The sequence below is a fragment of the Triturus cristatus genome, chromosome 4_2, assembly GCF_964204655.1.
Source record: "Triturus cristatus chromosome 4_2, aTriCri1.1, whole genome shotgun sequence".
Classification (NCBI taxonomy): domain Eukaryota; kingdom Metazoa; phylum Chordata; class Amphibia; order Caudata; family Salamandridae; genus Triturus; species Triturus cristatus.
The window spans coordinates 168,322,384-168,339,478 of record NC_140586.1 but is presented as its reverse complement, the minus strand read 5'-3'; the positions used below and the strand labels follow the sequence as shown (position 1 = coordinate 168,339,478).

Sequence of the window (17,095 nt, the reverse complement as noted above, 5' to 3'; positions counted from 1 at the left end):
CATGCTTTTACCACAGAGGTTTGGAAGGTGATCTATAAGCTAAACTGAGAGCTTATTTTCTGTAAATTCACATTATCTTTCTCAGTCATGTGAGAATGAAGTCTGACATTCTCAGTAAAACATGTACATCCAACAAGGGCAGAGACTGTCAGTTGATTCCTTTGTGTTCTACTGCAGCTTTCCAGAGTGTTCCAAAGAACTACTAGAGCGCTAACCGTCCTACTTATGATAAATGTATGGCACACCTGAAGCCATCTTGCTTGGATTAAAGTGGTAACTCTTAAAACATTTAATTTAAAAAGGAACAAAATGAGGGGGTTCATTTTTCCATAAAAAGTATGATTAGTGCTGCAGAAAGAAAAATTAGGGCACATTTTGAGTGACTTCTCAAATCCTGGCATGCAGACTGAAACATGCACTTTCAATACCAGCAGCAGTTTTCCCTGGTGAGCAGTAGCTTTACTACAGTGATCTAATGAGCAAAAAGAGTGCTAACATTCTGATTTTATGGCAAATGTGTGACACATTTGAATGCCTTCTTGATGGAATCAAAGTAAAAAACTGAAAGTATTTCCTACTGAGGAGACTGCAGTAAATGAGGAAATTAGGAAACTTCATAACAAATAAGTCTCCCAAGATGGCCACCAGAGACAAAAGAGCCCAAATGTAGCCCAAATATCACCCAGATGTAGCCCAAGTATAGCCCAATGACAGAATGTCCAAGAATGTTCTTAAAAACAACTAGAGCACTTACTGTCTTCATTATGACAAAAGTATGGCACACCTGAAGCCATCTTGATTGGAATAAACTGGTAACACTTAAAACATTTAATTTAAAAAGGAACACAATGAGGGGGTTCATTTTGCCATAGAAATTATGATTAATGCTGAAGAAAGAAAATGAGGGCACATTTTGAGTGACTTCTCAAATCCTCTTCTATTTCATTAAAAAATTCTGACATGCAGACTGAAACATGCACTTTTAATACCAGGAGCAGACTTCCATGGTGAACAGTAGTTTTACTACAGTGATCTAATGAGCAACTAGAGTGCTAACATTCAGAATTCATGGCAAATGTGTGACATATCTGAATACCTTCATGATGGAATCAAAGTAAAAAACTGAAAGCATTTCCGACTGAGGAGACTGCAGTACATGAGGAAATTAGGAAACTTCATAACAAATAAATCTCCCAAGATGGCCACCGGAGACAAAAGAGCCCAAATGTAGCGCAAAATCACCCAGATATAGCCCAAATATAGCCCAATGACAGAAGTGTGCAAAACACTTATTATTTTGTGTTTTTGCAGTGTTATATAGTGCAGACTTGTCAGGTATTGGAGTGCTTTACATGAGCATTGGTTACATCACACAAGAACAAATTAATTTTGGTTGTAGACATGGGGAGACTAAGTGATTTGACCAGAATCACAGAATGTCGAGCTGAAGCAGAAACTTCAACCTGGTTCCCCAGTTGCAAAGTCTGCAGTTCTGGAAGTAACACCACATCCTCTCCCCTAAGTGCAACATTTAATCAAGTTGTCAACTAGATAAAAAAACATAAAGATAACAAATAATTTAAAAGTGCTTTGTCGCTATTTGAAAACTCAGAAAATATGTCCTTATTTTAGTCTTTTAGAGCACTAACCATAATTTTGATGCCAATAAGACCCTCTCATATTTGTAATTTCTAAAGGAATGCTCTAGGTATTACAGTTTTGATTACATCAAGATGATGTCAGGCGTTCCACACTTTTGTAATAAATATAGAATGTTAGCAATCTAGTTGTTCATTAGGATACTGTTGAGAGGCAGAGGCCAGGGGCACGGACTCTGAAAATTGAAGGCAGGTAGGAGGGTGCAAAGGCAACAATTTAACCACACTGAGCAGGCAGGAAGGGCCGTGGAAGCACAACAGACTATGGAGGGCAGTGGAAAGGGGGGCAGGGGCAACAAACCAACAATACAGGACTTGCAAGAGAGGCTGTTGGAGGGAAGATCTATTACGGGTCAAGGAAGCTAGGGGCGGTCCCCAGAGCCCCGGGAGCCACCACAGAACTGAGCAGGAGAGTGAGTCAGGGACAAAAGGGGCACCTTAATTTGAGCCGGGGTGCCTAGGAACGCTTGCTCCAAAAATGAAGAAAACAGACATATGAGACATGGAATTGGAGGCAGAATACAATGGCAGTTTAATGAGAAGATGCAACTTCAAAGAAACCGCAGAATAGAGACATAAAGTACAAAATACAGAATCCAGATAATCATACAGCTGTCATGATATTCTCTGTATCTCAATTAATGGACTGACAGAGAGAGAGAGAAAACACATCTATAAATGCATCATGAGAAACAAGTTACACCAAGGAAAATGTTACCTAGGGACACTCACATTTACTCTTAGAGCAAGCATTCCTGCAATTACAATACAACATCTTTTAAATGCAAAAGTAAAGAGAACAATGGTTAAACATAACATGACATTTCATATAGGTAAAATAGAATAAGATACTTCAAGCAAAGCAGAGCAAGACATTTTAAGCAAAGGAAGACAAGAGCTCCCAGTTCTTGGGGAAAACCTGCACAGCCTGTTAACCTACATACAGACGGCGAGGTTGTCCGTCGATATCTGTGGGTGCTCCCTTTTTATATCATTTTATGGGCTCCTTTGCACGCTACATCTACCTACGTATGCTACCCAAAAGCTTCGTCTGCAGATTTTACCAGACATTTCGTCATTTACCCACTTAATGCTGACAATGGACTGGGTGAAAAGGTCAGTCTCTCAGGCCAATCGCTTATCGTAAGTTCCATAGAGCAAGCAGAAAATAATGGGTATTGTACAGGAATTCAATATATTCATGTATAAAATCTCCTCAGTTCTCCTAACTTGATGCTCTGCGGTTGCCACTTCCTTAAAAGCGGGAAACCTGCCCAGGAAGCAAGTACCAGTCCAGGATGCAGCCTACTGTATGTCGACAGCTTCAGGGGGATGTTGAACTTTGATACCGAGCACGGAGCACTCGGGTAGGGTGGGGGCTACTAGTTTGGAGCAGAAGGCCTCGCAGACCTGCCTTCAGACTGCTATACACTAAAATTGCAGAGCTATGGTCAATTTAACAAAGAGGCCTACATATTGAATAGAAGGGCCTACACAGGGGTTTTATGCTGGCTGAGTGGTAAGGATGTCTCAGGATAATTATATAGCAACACAGGACCCGCTGGTCAATTTAATACGGCCTACAAATGCGGCTGGCAGGGCAAGGACAAGGGTCTCATACTTCAGGTGTGGACAGAACGGGCCAGGGGCCCCCTGTGATACAAAATCTACCCTCCTTCAAGGCTGTGGCAATGTAATAGACCATTGTGGGCAGAAGGAAGAGGCAATGGTAGTACAACCATACATGCCAACAGACCCGATTCAGCCAGGAAACGTCCAATGTTTTTAAGCTCAAATGGGCTTTATTTGATCTGTCTCCTGTCTACAATATCCTCTTTTTCAATGTAACTCAAAGGGGAAAATCAATACCCCAGTTTTTTTCGCAAGTATGGTACATTAGATCATGGAAGGAAATGGGATAGGGACATGGACTTGGATAACAGAGGACAGGAGAGACATGGAGAGGTGCACCAAACTGACCCTGCAGGGCAGGCATCAGGGTTTGCAGCAGCACAATACACCACACAGGGCATGCAGGACGGGAGTGCAGCACAACAATCCATAGAAAGCAAGAGGGAGGGGACAGGACCATGCACATGGACAACAGAGAACAGAGGGGCAAGAGGCAATGGTAGCTAGCTGACCATAATGGACAGACAGGAGAGAAGGCTGCAGCATAACAGACCATAAAGGGCAGGAGGGACGGATCAGGGGCATTACAATGGAACAGACAAGCCAGGAGGGAGGGAGTAGGGGTCTGCACATGTAAACAGAGGGCTGGGGGCAAGGGGGCAGGGCAGGAGCAGCAAGATGGCCATGGAGGTCAGGCAGGATGGGCACTAGAAGCAAGACACAACATGAAGAGCAACAGTGAGACTGTGATGGCATACACACAGACCATGGAGGGAAGGTGGGAGGGGGTCAGGGGCAGCTAACTGACCACACAGGGAAGGTGGGAGGGGCCATGGCAGCACAGAAGACCATGCATGGCAAGTGGGAGGGTTAGTGGCAGCACAATGGCTATGATGGGCAAGAAGGAGGGTGCAGGGGCATGCACAAAGGACGATGGAGGATAGAAGGGAGGGTCAGGACCTGTGCACAGACAAGAAAGTTCAGGGGAAGGGGCCTCACAACAGACCACACGGGGCAGGCAGGAGGAGCAGTTGCAGCACAACAGACCAGGGAGGGCAGAAGGGTGTGGCAGTACAATGGACCATGTAGGACAGGAGGAAGAGGATAGAGGCATGGCATGTGGACAGGCAGGGTGGAGGTGGCAGGGACAGGTTACAGTCATCTGACAATGCTAGGCAGGTGGGAGGGGAGTGGCAGCTCAACAGAACACTCAGAGTAGATAGGAGTGGCAGGTCCATGGGACATGGTGGGCAAAAAGGATGGAGCAGGGGCATGCACAAAGACATCGGAGGGCAGGGGGAAGGAGAATAGGGGCAGCAAGCTAAGCACAGAGTTTAAGCAGGAGGTCAATGATGGGGCATAGAATTGGGCAATGGAGGGCAGGAGGAGTGGACTGGTACATCATACTAAATTGAGGGCAGTGGCAGCACATCAGACCATGCATGGCAGGAGGGAGGAGGCTAGTCCATGGATTCACACAACAGAGGATAGGGAGGAGGGGGACGGGGCAGCAAGCTAACTGTTCAGAGAAGGCGGGTATTAGAAACTTTATTGTTTTTAAAACATTTTGTCTGTGCAAACTACTTAAAATATGAACAAGTATGCAGCATAATCTCACTTTTATTCAGGAAGAAGAAGACGTTAGTGACTGTGACTCCGGGCTCACTTGGCAAAAACACCCCCTGACCCTCCACCCCCTATCGCAAAATGTAATGCCCGTGAAAAGGGTAGGTGAACACAGTGTTATATAGAACATAGTCCTGAGAGCACGATTGAAAATGAAAACTAGATATAGTGTATGGTATAAACTATGCACCAAAAAGTGTGATATAAGATGAACCAGGCGTGAAATATAATATGCAATACATTGTGCGCAATGACAGATTCATTGGAGAGCGCGAGATAGCACAGGCACTAGCGCGTGCTATGCGATATGCGCCTTGGAGTGTAATATGCACAGGGCAGTGTTGTGTAACCTAACTAGTCTCTAAAGTTGTAATATAAAATATGTGCTGGGGAGTGTAACTTTGCATATGCACTGTGACAAAGATATGGATCCCAAATTGTAATATGTATGGCATAGCACTGTGCGTTATAACATAGGCATCGAGGAAGGCACGTTAGATGGGGCAATATAATCCGTGCGAAGACAAGTGTGGCATGACATTTTCACGGGGTGGTGTTACAGTGCACATGGGCTAGAGAGTGTCATAGCATATGCACTAGCTAGTGGAATACAATACAGAGGTGTGTGGCACTCGGCAGGCAATGGTGGGTGTAACACAGCATTGGGCTCTGTCAGGAGCGCGCTGTGACTCGCAAGTGATGTTCGTCCCCTTTCCAGAGAGTAAAATAAAAAGTATTACACATCCGGCAGTGGATGTGTGTTTTATTAACTGTGAGGGGGGTTTCTTGCATAGTTTTGGTCGAATTTTTGTCGAATCCCCTTTGAATGGCTTGGTGTGCATGTGTATTAAATGTGCCCGTCAATAGCTACCCATGTTTGTATAAATAAACGACAAGGGTGTCTACCGGGATTAGGCACGGTAGAGCATCAGACATGTCAGAGCTTCACTAGTGGTGTAAATACATTCCACGTGGATTAATTGCATGCATAGTCGCCTTTTAATGAATATCACGCAAATCGTCATGGTGATAGGTAAGTACGGTTTGTCCAGCATGTCCTAGGCGTGTCTATAAATATATATTTTTTAAAAATAATAAAAAACAGTGGCCGGCCCTGGGGATTGGGGTCAAAAAAATATAATTAGGAGACAGGCCCTGGGGGATGGGGTCATCAGGGCCAATAAATTAGAATAAGAAGGGGAACCACACAGCCCCCCTTCTTAAAAAAATAAAATAAATAAAAGACTGGCATCGTGCCGGAGGCCATGCCCCCTCCATGCAGCACTCTGCAAACGCGCCCCCAACAGGCATCTCCAGTATGCGCCAGGGAGCTGCGCTGCAGACAGGTGTTCTGAGGCCAAGCCCCTTTTTACACCTCTCTGCAACGCAGCTCTGTGGCGCTTACTGGAGGTACCTAGTGGTCTAGTGTGACCCTAGGGACCCTTAGGATTCAAGGGGACTTAATCTCTCAACTTAGAACAGCCACAGGGCGCGTTTACACAGTGGTGAAGGGAGGGGACGGGGCCTGAGGTGACGTGTGCAAACACGCACCATGGCACGTTTTAAATTGGGGATATAATTTCCCTTCAATACTGAGGGCCCCTGGGGGCTAACTAGCCCACCAAGTGCTTCCAGTAAGCGCCACTGAGCTGCATTGCAGAGAGGTGGTCCAGGCCGTGCCACTTTTTACACCTCTCTGCAACGCAGCTCTGTGGCACTTACTGGAGGTACCTAGTGGGCTAGTTGGACCCTAGGGACCCTCAGGACTCAAATGAACTTAATCTCCCAACTAAAAACGGACACAGGGCGTGTTTACACAATGGTGAAAGGAGGGGACGGGGCCTGAGTTAACGTGTGCAAAAACGCCCTGTGGCCTGTTTTAAGAGGTAGTTTTAATCCCCATGCCCTATTATATACTAGGGGCTTATAGAGGAGGTAAGGCTAATCACAGGGGGACCCCAACGCATAATGTTCCCTAGTGTATGTAGGTGTTTTCACTGTATTCTAAGTGTCTTTTAACATAGCACTGGCTCTAGGACTGGTTAGTCAGACTCAGTTACCACCACTATCCGTCTGAAAAAGTTGAGGGTACAGGATGATTTTGCAACAAGGCTTCTTTCTGCTCTTCTTTTTGTTCTTTCTGCACGTTATCCTTCTTCCTGCACTTATCTTCGTATTTGAGGACTTCTGTTGCTTCTTTCTGCACTTCTTTTGTTTCTTTCTGTGCATTTTTTTTTCTTTCTTCACATGTCCTATCTCTGTAGGTATAGTTAGAAATTAGCATTTAAAAAACCTTTGAAATTAACAGAAAAAACCATAGGTTTCAGGCACGTTATAGTTAGGAATTAGCATTTAAAAAACCTCAGAAATTCACTGAAAAAACCATAGGTTTCAGGGGTGTTATAGTTAGCTGGACTTTTCACTTGTACAAAACCATTGAAATTCCCCCGTTATAGTTAGTTCAGCTAACTATAACTCGCGCGCCCGCAATGCACTGCTGATGACGTCACATATTACATCACTCATGACATGGTCAGTGACATCACTCATGACATCACAGATGACATTTCAAAAGACATCACTGATGACATCACTGATGACATCATCCTTGTGATAGAGTGGCAGACCTCCTCTCACCCTAATATAACCTTTGATACACACATTCAAAAATAGAGACTAAAATTTTCAAAACAATGGACATACCAATACCAGTTACAACAACCTCTTCAGTAATTCTAAGATCCACATACACATCCACTCATTCACCAACTGTCCAATACAGTCACTCATACATGTACTCACTCATCATAGGTACTCATACACCTATACATCCTGTTACACAATGCCACTCATCAATAGAGTTACTCACACACATAGTCACTCATGCTAATAAAGAATCAAACATACATTTACTTGCATATACAGTTATACACACACCACCACACTTACTTCTACTGAAACTTACACATACTTAGTCTTTTAAACAATCACTTATAGAAACGCATACTTATTCATACAGGAACTCTTTCAATCTCTCACTCTCACATATACTCACATATATACACCAATAGTCACATATACTAGTTTAAAACATATGTAGTTACTCATAAAGACACTATTGAGACAGTCATTCACTCACTAACACACCCATATCCACCCATACATACATGTACTCACTCATCATAGGTACTCATACACCTATACATCCTGTTACACAATGCCACTCATCCATAGAGTTACTCACACACATAGTCACTCATGCTAATAAAGAATCAAACATACATTTACTTGCATATACAGTTATACACACACCACCATCTGCTATTTTTCACCACATTCTACATGGAAGTACCAAAGTTTTCTTTCCCAACAATTTTGGCTGGGATTTTAATGGTTACGGTATTATAAATTTTTTTTAGATTTCACATTCTTTTACCTAGTCGGGGTCACAGGACATTTACGGATAGTTTTGCGTGCCCCAATGGGGGTCGTATTAATCAATGGCCACAATCGTGGTAGAGGCATTCTGTCCTGTATAGGTCCTAGAGAGAGAGAAAAAAAAACCCTCCTTTTCTTCACATTTGTAACTATGCACTTCATTCCCACACTCCCTATACCTAGCACTTATTAAGGGCCACCTCCTGGATCCCACATGAATTAAACCACCACAAAATTTCTGCCCACATGAATTTGCCAAAACATAAAAATAAAAGTACACAATTAGACACATGAGAATTAATACCACCATCATGAAAGCGCAATTGCGATAATATCATGTTATTTCACTGGGGACTGTTTTTTATCCCCAAATATATCGGGAATGATTAATTTCTCATCATGTTGATCTTTGTGTAAAATAACGGCAATAGAGAATCATGAACACATGTCGAATTTTAACAATTTAGAATTTTGAAAACTTTATTGTTCATTTATTAACGATGCAAATATTCGACATGGCAGGATTATTGGATAGCAATTGCACTGTAAATATCTAAAACGTGGACACATAAGAAGTACGAGTCAAATTATCTGCAATATGCACACTCGTCATGTTTAATTGTTGGAAATACGACTTGTTCGTTCTTTTTGCATGCAACCGCACTAAGTCATGACAATGGTTTGTTAATTCATGAATTGTTGATTAGATTTTTGCTATGATTGCCATTTTGACTCAATTATAGGCAAAAGATTTCTGTTCGAAATTACGTTTCATGCTATGCTATACAATAGTAGTATTTCTTTTATGTTTATTAACCTCGAGCATGTATTTCTACAGCTGTTGGAATACAGGAAGTTACTTGACAAAGGCTAACGCCGAAACGCGTCGTCCTGGATTAAGCTAGCGCACAAATAAAGTTCGTTTGTGCCGTTTCCTGGTGTGCCGTCTCTTCTCTCTTTGAATTGGTGCTTGGAGGAAAGAACCGTAATCATTTTGAGTGGTTGCTGCTACCACTGCGGCGCCAGCGTCGCAGGCATGGGGATTGCTCCAGCAGTGAAACATGCAAACCATATATATATATATATATATATATATATATATATATATATATATATAACATTCTTATTGTACACGGCAATAAGTAGTTGACTCAATATACCCTATTTAAAAAAAACTCGAAATGGAAGAGGGGGGCACATTTAATGTGATTCATCCTGAAAATCCAAGTTGGTGAGTTTAAATAAAGAGGAAACTGTGATACGGGTGTCAGGATGCCCAGGAATGTGATGGTTAATATAATCAAAGGAGTGTGACAGATAACTCCAAATCCATGCGCCACTTTATAGAGAAGTTGTGTACAACTCTGGTCCTCGAGGGCTGCACCTTCATACAGGGGCGTACCGAAATTTGAGGTGGACCCTCTGAAAAGTATGTTAGGGGTCCCCTCTCAGACCCACACTGGCTTTCAGGGTGAAGATGGCTGGTGGCTGAGGACACTTCCAGGACCAAGAGGCTGGAGGACTCTGCACTGCTGTGGGTGCTGGGTCCTGTGCTATGCCCCCTGTCCTCCCTCCACCTTGCACCAGATTTTCAGGGTAACCACTGACTGTATATAGTATTCCCATTTACATTGGCTGCGTGCACATCTATCCTATATCTGTATACTAAAATTCTGGGATAAATTTTCTCAAGGAGATACAACATTGGGGAAAATAGCACCCCCCACTGCAACCCCCCCCCCCCCCCCCCTTGCAAATTGTTCTACGAAATGATATCCAGTCACCTGTCTGCCTGTTCTGGGGCAGTTTTATTATTTCATGGCTATTTCCTCAGGCGCGGAGACTCCTGCGACAGCTGAAGCAAGTTAAGGTTGACGACCGAGCCTCCGTCACCATTGCGGCCTACTGGAAGGGCTTCAAGGTAAGGCCCCTTTACAAAAGAGCCAATGTGAGTGTGGTGCGAAAGACAGCATGACAACGGTAGAGAGGCTAGAAAACGGATGGGCAGATGAAGAGAGGAAGAGGAGGAGGCTGAGAACAGGGAACATGGGGGTGAAGACGGGAAAGGACTGAGAGACTGGGGACAAAGTGAAAGAAAAGCAGCATTAGATTATAGGGACAGGACGGGTAGTGATGGAGTGTGGTGAAACATCCAGTGTTGTGAAAACCAGGAGCAAACAGTGAAAAAAGACAGCGCAGAGAGAGAAAACGCATAGAGCTAGAGGGGGCAGTGTCAGATAGTGTGGAAAAAAGACTGGCTAATAGAGGAAGCCAGCAAGGGAAGGTGAAAGTGGGGGCGTGGCAGACATAGGCATAGATACAAAGAAAACCTGTTAAGAATTTCATTTACAATTGTTAGTATTCCGCATTTTTCCAAATTACTTTTATTTACCTGTATTTCCTGACTTCTGCAATAATCATATTTTAAAACCGGCTACTGCACAACCCCTCCACCCTCACAGATCTTTTCACCCTCCACACTATATTTACTTTGCACATGTATTACCACACCTTTGTCAATATATATATTTTGAAATATCCCCTTTGTGTACTGTTCTACCTTTATTGAAACCTCATTACAAAATATCATCTTTTTATCTGCATGCACACATGGTTTTCCTTGTTTTTAATTTGAGGTTATAATGTGTATTGATTTAGTGTTCTTTCTTTACAGTGTAGTCAATGATAAATTGGCCATTTTGCATGTTAAAGACTTGCAGACTTTGTTTATTACTGAATTACTTTCATGCCAAAGAACCCTGTGCTCGACCTGGAGAGAACTGAATGAACGCAGCCTTTCACTTGGGCAGTGGGCTGTGTAGGAGGGACAGAGTGCAGATCGAAAAAGTGAGCACAGACCCAGCGACATGTAAAGAGAAAGGGGTCTCATCTACAAGAAAAATATCGTTTTCTAAGCACAGGAATGCTCCGTATTAACAACAAAACGATGCATCCATGTGCTTTCCCCTGCGCTGGTGCACAATTAGCTGCCATACGCCAGTGCTGGCACCCTTGTGTTATTTTGCAAGGGTGCCTGCACTGCGACAATTATTGTTATTGTGCAGGAAGGCACACCTTACTGCACAAAACAATCATTAAAGGCATTTTCCTCTTTCTAAGTGCTGCAGAATGACCAAATGCATAGAAAGGGGAAAAAACAAGGAGACATACGAAGATTTCTCCTCATTCTGCACTGCCAGTGCATCTAAAAAAGGGACGCACCGGCAGCGCAGTGGGCATGTAAATAAACCCCCCGTGAGTACAACGAGATAAGAAAGAGGTAAAAGAGCATGCAAAACAGACATATAAAAATAGGTGGCATAGTAGGGTAGAGACAAAAGGGTAGAGAAGCAGACCGCGAGTGACGTAGAGGGGAGCTGTGTAGAAAGTGACAGAGCGGAAGACGGAATAGGTAGAGAGGAGGAGATCAAAATGCCACGGAGGCTTGTGGGTAGAGAGTCAAGCTTTGGGGAATGGGCAGAAAGGCACCGGGGCAAATAAGGATGCATGTTGTTAGTCTCCGCTTTCATAGAAAACCAAGGGAAGTGAGAGAGGTAGATGATGAGGACACAGCTGAACAAGGGGGTGGGGGGATAATAGCAAGTAGATGGTACATGGGGCAAATAAGAAACAAGCATTGAAACTTGCTCATAAACCCTATTAGGTTTGTGAATACTTCTCCCCCCCCAATTGCATATGCAAAAAATCAGCAGTCATTTTGGAAGGATTTTTCTTAAAGCAAAAGAATGATCATTCAATGATGGGCTCTGTGTATGCATGTGCACACACACAGTAAGTAAGTAGAGGATCTTTCAATGATTTTCTTTTGCTGTATGAAAAATTATTCAAGAATACAGCTGTGTCTGCAAACACCGCAGCCATCTTTATATTTTATTTGGAGTGGTCATTCTGGAACAGTACATAAAAAACAAAAATATTGTGCAGGTCGGATGGAATGAGCAGCTCTTGTGATCTCACAAAAATAATTTCCAAAAATGAAAAAAAGTATGGTTAATGAGAACTGGTAGGTAAGAGCGTGCACAGGGAGCATTTCAGCAAACCTGAGCTGCTGGAGAGTAGTGGGCTGCTTCTGGGACCTCAGGTAAGGGAAAAGAAATAAAGAAAAACTTTAAGCAGAGTAGAAGGAGGTGGAAGAACGTGTACTCCTATGGAATTGTGAAAACAAAATAAAAAAATAGTCTCCTCATGTCATCAGTGGAGGGCTACAACTCATCCAGCGAAAGCATGGTGAGACCAATATGCTCCATGGGTTGGACAAATACAAGAAAAGAGAGGAAAGCCATCTATTCATGGGCGGGGCACTGTGATAGACAAGGAAGGCCTCAAATTATGAGCATGGGTGGAATCCATAGTCCACACTCAGGCCCTCATTACGAATGTCCATAAGTAATCTCCATATTTTGTCAGCCCCGGAATTAACTTTACAGTGGGTCCCAATAATTCCATGGATGGGACAATAACGGGAATTACAAGCTTGTGGGGAAAAACATGCAGTAATCTTACTTTTTGTGTTGTTATTCCACCTGGAGACTTTGTCCGCTTGCAGAAGAAAACATCTCCAGATGGATTACGATTCACCAGTGGTGTTCCTGAGAAATTTATAATTTACAAACTACAGCTATAGGTTCTACTGGAATGAATGGGCCACTTCTAATGAGAGCCTTAGTCTACTGAGTATAAAAAGGTCTCTTTGGCAACAGAGAGCTACTGCTTTCTGTAGGCGAGACCTAAAGCACGTAATAACCAGAGCAGCACAGAATGGTGTACAACAGGAAGCAGAGGTGAAAAGCCAGGGTGCATAGTTGCACATTTGGAAATTGGGCGATTCACAGACAGGCCTGGCAATAGAGGGTACAGTGCATCACGTACCATCTGAGGGACTGTGCCCCAGCTCAGCTGTTCTCGAACAGTCACCGGCCTCTTTTGAAATCACCTGATTTCTGAATGGCCTACCCCTTATGCATCAGTAGCCACATCCCTGCAGTATTGCTATTACAGTAAGGTAGTGCAGCAAATCCAGCTGGGTTATTCACCCTTTCACCGTTCTCTTCACAGGTGCGTAAGCAGTACAGGAAGTACTTCCGCTCCAACGCCTCCGCCACACTAGCCAACTTCATCTACAGGAGAATTGTGAGTCCACAGGGCCATTTTTTCAGATTTTCAGCAAAACAGGTTTGTGTCATTTAGTTCTAGGGTTGCTGGATCAATGAGACATGAGATATTTACATACAACGATTCTGTAGGAACCTCATTAATATAGCCATTAATTATCCCTAAAATCTGACACTGACATGGCCAGACTATACCTTTGTTAGACACCTTTGCAGGGAAACAGACTGGATAATGAAATCTTTGTCACTTTAGGTGGTGATCATAGAAGACTAACATTCTGTTATCCAGTGATGAAACCCTGAAATGACTAGCTTCTTCGGCATGGGGTGACAAGTGTCCAAAGCGTCTTTACATTCAGGAACTCAGCAGTTCTTAAAGATCATCGATTATTTAGAATGAAATTTAGTCAGACTAAAAAATAGGGCAACAATGCAAGTTGTGTTTGCTTTTGTAATATGGGGACATGAAAAAAACAGGTATAGACTTAGTAATTGTTTGATAATGCATGCTTTTTGACACAATAACTCTAATAGTGCATAATAACTGGCACAATAAATCTCAGGTGGCACAGCAGCTGTCTGATGGGCACACCTCCAGCAGAGAGAAGGCCTCTGCCCTGTGACATGCACCACTTACTCTACTGTAGCAATAGAAATATTTAAAGGCGAGCCTATGGAAGCATTCCTGGTACCCAGATTAGCCCCCATTTCACATATGATATCATGACCCATGGAGAGACTTGTCATTTAAAACATTGATGATGTAAGACAGGGAATGGAGCAATGACTTGATGATGGAACACTGGGGAAGAGGGATCTCCAAAAGAGCAGATAGTAACCCGCAAAAACATCGATGTTTGTGTTTGCTCTCACGTTGATTCTTTCTTTTCCGCCTTCTTCTTCTCTAGTTGCAAATGTACTTCATGGGGATGAAGAACAAGCTTCCTCCGTTATCACCTACAGACAGCACCTGGTCGCCTTCCCGGTACCAGTTCCTAGGAGCAGCCAATAAGGAACTGGAGAATATTTTCAAGCTCTGGAAAGTAAGAGCCCATTTCGCACCTTGGCATTGCCATCATCAGTGTCAGGTTGCAAAAAAAAGCTGATGTCATGGTCTAAGTTAGTACATGGACCTCCTACGGCTGTGTGTGGCTTCACCACCATGGAAAAGCGAGCATGAGTCTAAGGAAATAGGGGCAGATGTATCAAGCATTTTTGTGTTTGCTAACGGGCAGATTGCTTTTCTGATGCAGCAAACCTAATTTTGCGATTAGGTAACCTGTTACCAAATCGCAAAGTGGGTTTGCAATTCAGTATTAGGAAGGGGCGTGTTAAGGGCATCCCTTCCTAATACTGAATCGCATTGGTATGTATGAATGTTTTGTGACCGCAATTGCGGTCGCAAAGCATTAGCATTTTACCCATTAGCAAATGGGAAGGGGTCCCCAAGGGACTCCTTCCCCTTTGTGAATGTTTGTAAAACCATTTTTAAGAGCAGGCAATGGTCCGTCGTGCTCTTAAAAAATGAAAAGAACATTTTTCATTTTGTAAACCATCTTGTTTCCTTTAAGGAAAATGGGCTGCTTTACAAAAAAAAGATTGCTTTATTGAAAAGCAATCACGGACATGGTGGTCTGCTGATCTCAGCAGGCCACCATCCCCGTGATTTTTGCGATACCTAGGGGGTTCGCAAATTGCGACCTACCTCATTAATATTCATGAAGTAGGCCATTTGCAACCCCCTAAGAATCACAAAAGGTGTTTATACACCTTCATACATTGGATTTTGCGATTTCCTAATTGCGAATCCTTATGATTTGCAATTAGGAAATCGCAAAATGCTAGCTACATACATCTGGCCCATAGTTTTCTGATCACTAGGAGTAGCTCACAAATTGTCACGTACATCTTTAGGCTGCATCTCACAATCCCTTTGTCGTTAGCTACAGAACCCTCGTTCTCCTTTTCTAGGTCTCCGTCTTCCCTAATAACACTAAAGCGTCTCCTCAACAAATCGTCTGTGATTCTCCTCTAAATTCTCATGGATTTTCAGACCTTTTCATTGGGTCTCATAAATTCGTCTCCTTCACTGGGCGATCAGAGACCCCTATACCACATGCAAGTTTTTCTTCCATCTCAGTGATAATGGAGCAGCCCTTGACCAATTAGCAAAATTAATTTGCTAAATATTTGTGGGCACTGTTGCAGCAGCCATTACCTCAAGGATCAGTATAACTACAGCTAGGGCAGTGCAGGTATGGCTACCGAGGTTCATAGATTAATAGGAGCCCTGAGCAACGCAATGTCCAATGACGTCATTACATAATACGGTAATGCTTCTTTGTCTTTTTCTTCTTTCCTCTTCACATGACATTAGATCAATCAGTCAAAAAGATTGTTTATTTAGACCATAGGTCCTTAAATGTCTATAAACATGCAAACAAATCGATCTACCATTATAAACCCATCTCAAAATATAGTCTATGTAACAACCGTGTAAAACTCCAATTCCATTAAAAATCTTCTAAAAAGACGATCTATTAAAAAAAAGAATTACGTTCCAAATACCTTTTATAAAAACAGGTATACAGGTATTTCCTCCAAGCAATACCGGTACTAAAGCTTCAGCTCCACACATCTTTAAAACTTTTTTAACTTCAAGCATTAACTTCCCTATTGCACATGCTACATCTAATGAGTGCATTTCAGTTAACAAATCTGCTGCCTGTACACGATTTCTAACCTGATATTTTAAAAAGATTGGCCGTAAACACAGTTTTGGTACATCAAGAACTTTTAGACAGTCTAATAAATTGTGCAATTTATCAAATTTTGTGCCTAGGTTACAGGTACACTTCCCTTCATGGTCTATCATTACCCTTTTAATCCTGTCATTCGCATTAAAAAGGGTTAATTCCAATTCTTACCTCTAATAGTTATTTCCCAAGCCAGTGATTGGGAAGTATATACATATATGGGAACTGTTGATCATTTTGCCATGACCTAATCAAACATACAGATCTTTTCTCTATCAAATATTGTGGATCCTGGTCACATGATATTTCTTTCCCTAGTATCCTAAGTTGCTTCTTGCTTATGGTAGGATGAAAGTTCTGCTGGCCCACGTCAATCTTCAATTCCCTACATGCCAGAGCAACCATTTCCCTAGCCCCCTTTTCCCACTTCCTTTCACTCTGTAGGATCTCACATTTGCACCAATAGGATCATTTTTGATCCTCTTCACAGCCCAGGCATTGTCAGTACCTCATTAGTGCCATACTTGCCATTTTCTCCCATGATACCATTCAGGTTTCTATTCTTTTTGCCTGGATCATGGAGGATCTGGGTGGGGACAATAATGTTTTTTACACATTTCCCATCTTCAGCATCTCACTTCCTTTTGCCACTTATATATAACAATTCAGCACCATATAGGAACTGAGGAGGTACCATAGCCATGTAAGCTCTCAGAACTGGTCTATCTGTCATTTTTCCATAGCTGTTATTAAATTTTCTCAGACCACTAACCGAGGTTAGGGCCCGAATTCTCAGTGCATCCAGGTGTATTTTCCACTTCAAAGATCTCTCAAACCAGATTCCTAAATATTT

The 17,095-nt window shown here is 42.7% G+C and overlaps 1 protein-coding gene across 1 annotated transcript in view; it reads left to right on the top strand.

Annotated features, from left to right (window-relative positions):
• Positions 1-17,095, top strand: part of MYO1A (myosin IA) — a 357,566-nt gene that overhangs the window by 270,087 nt on the left and 70,384 nt on the right. Inside the window, exons 22-24 of the mRNA XM_085600969.1 lie at positions 10,189-10,275; positions 13,431-13,505; positions 14,395-14,529. Coding sequence (XP_085457095.1) covers positions 10,189-10,275; positions 13,431-13,505; positions 14,395-14,529 — 297 coding nt within the window. The remainder of the gene's footprint in view (positions 1-10,188; positions 10,276-13,430; positions 13,506-14,394; positions 14,530-17,095) is intronic.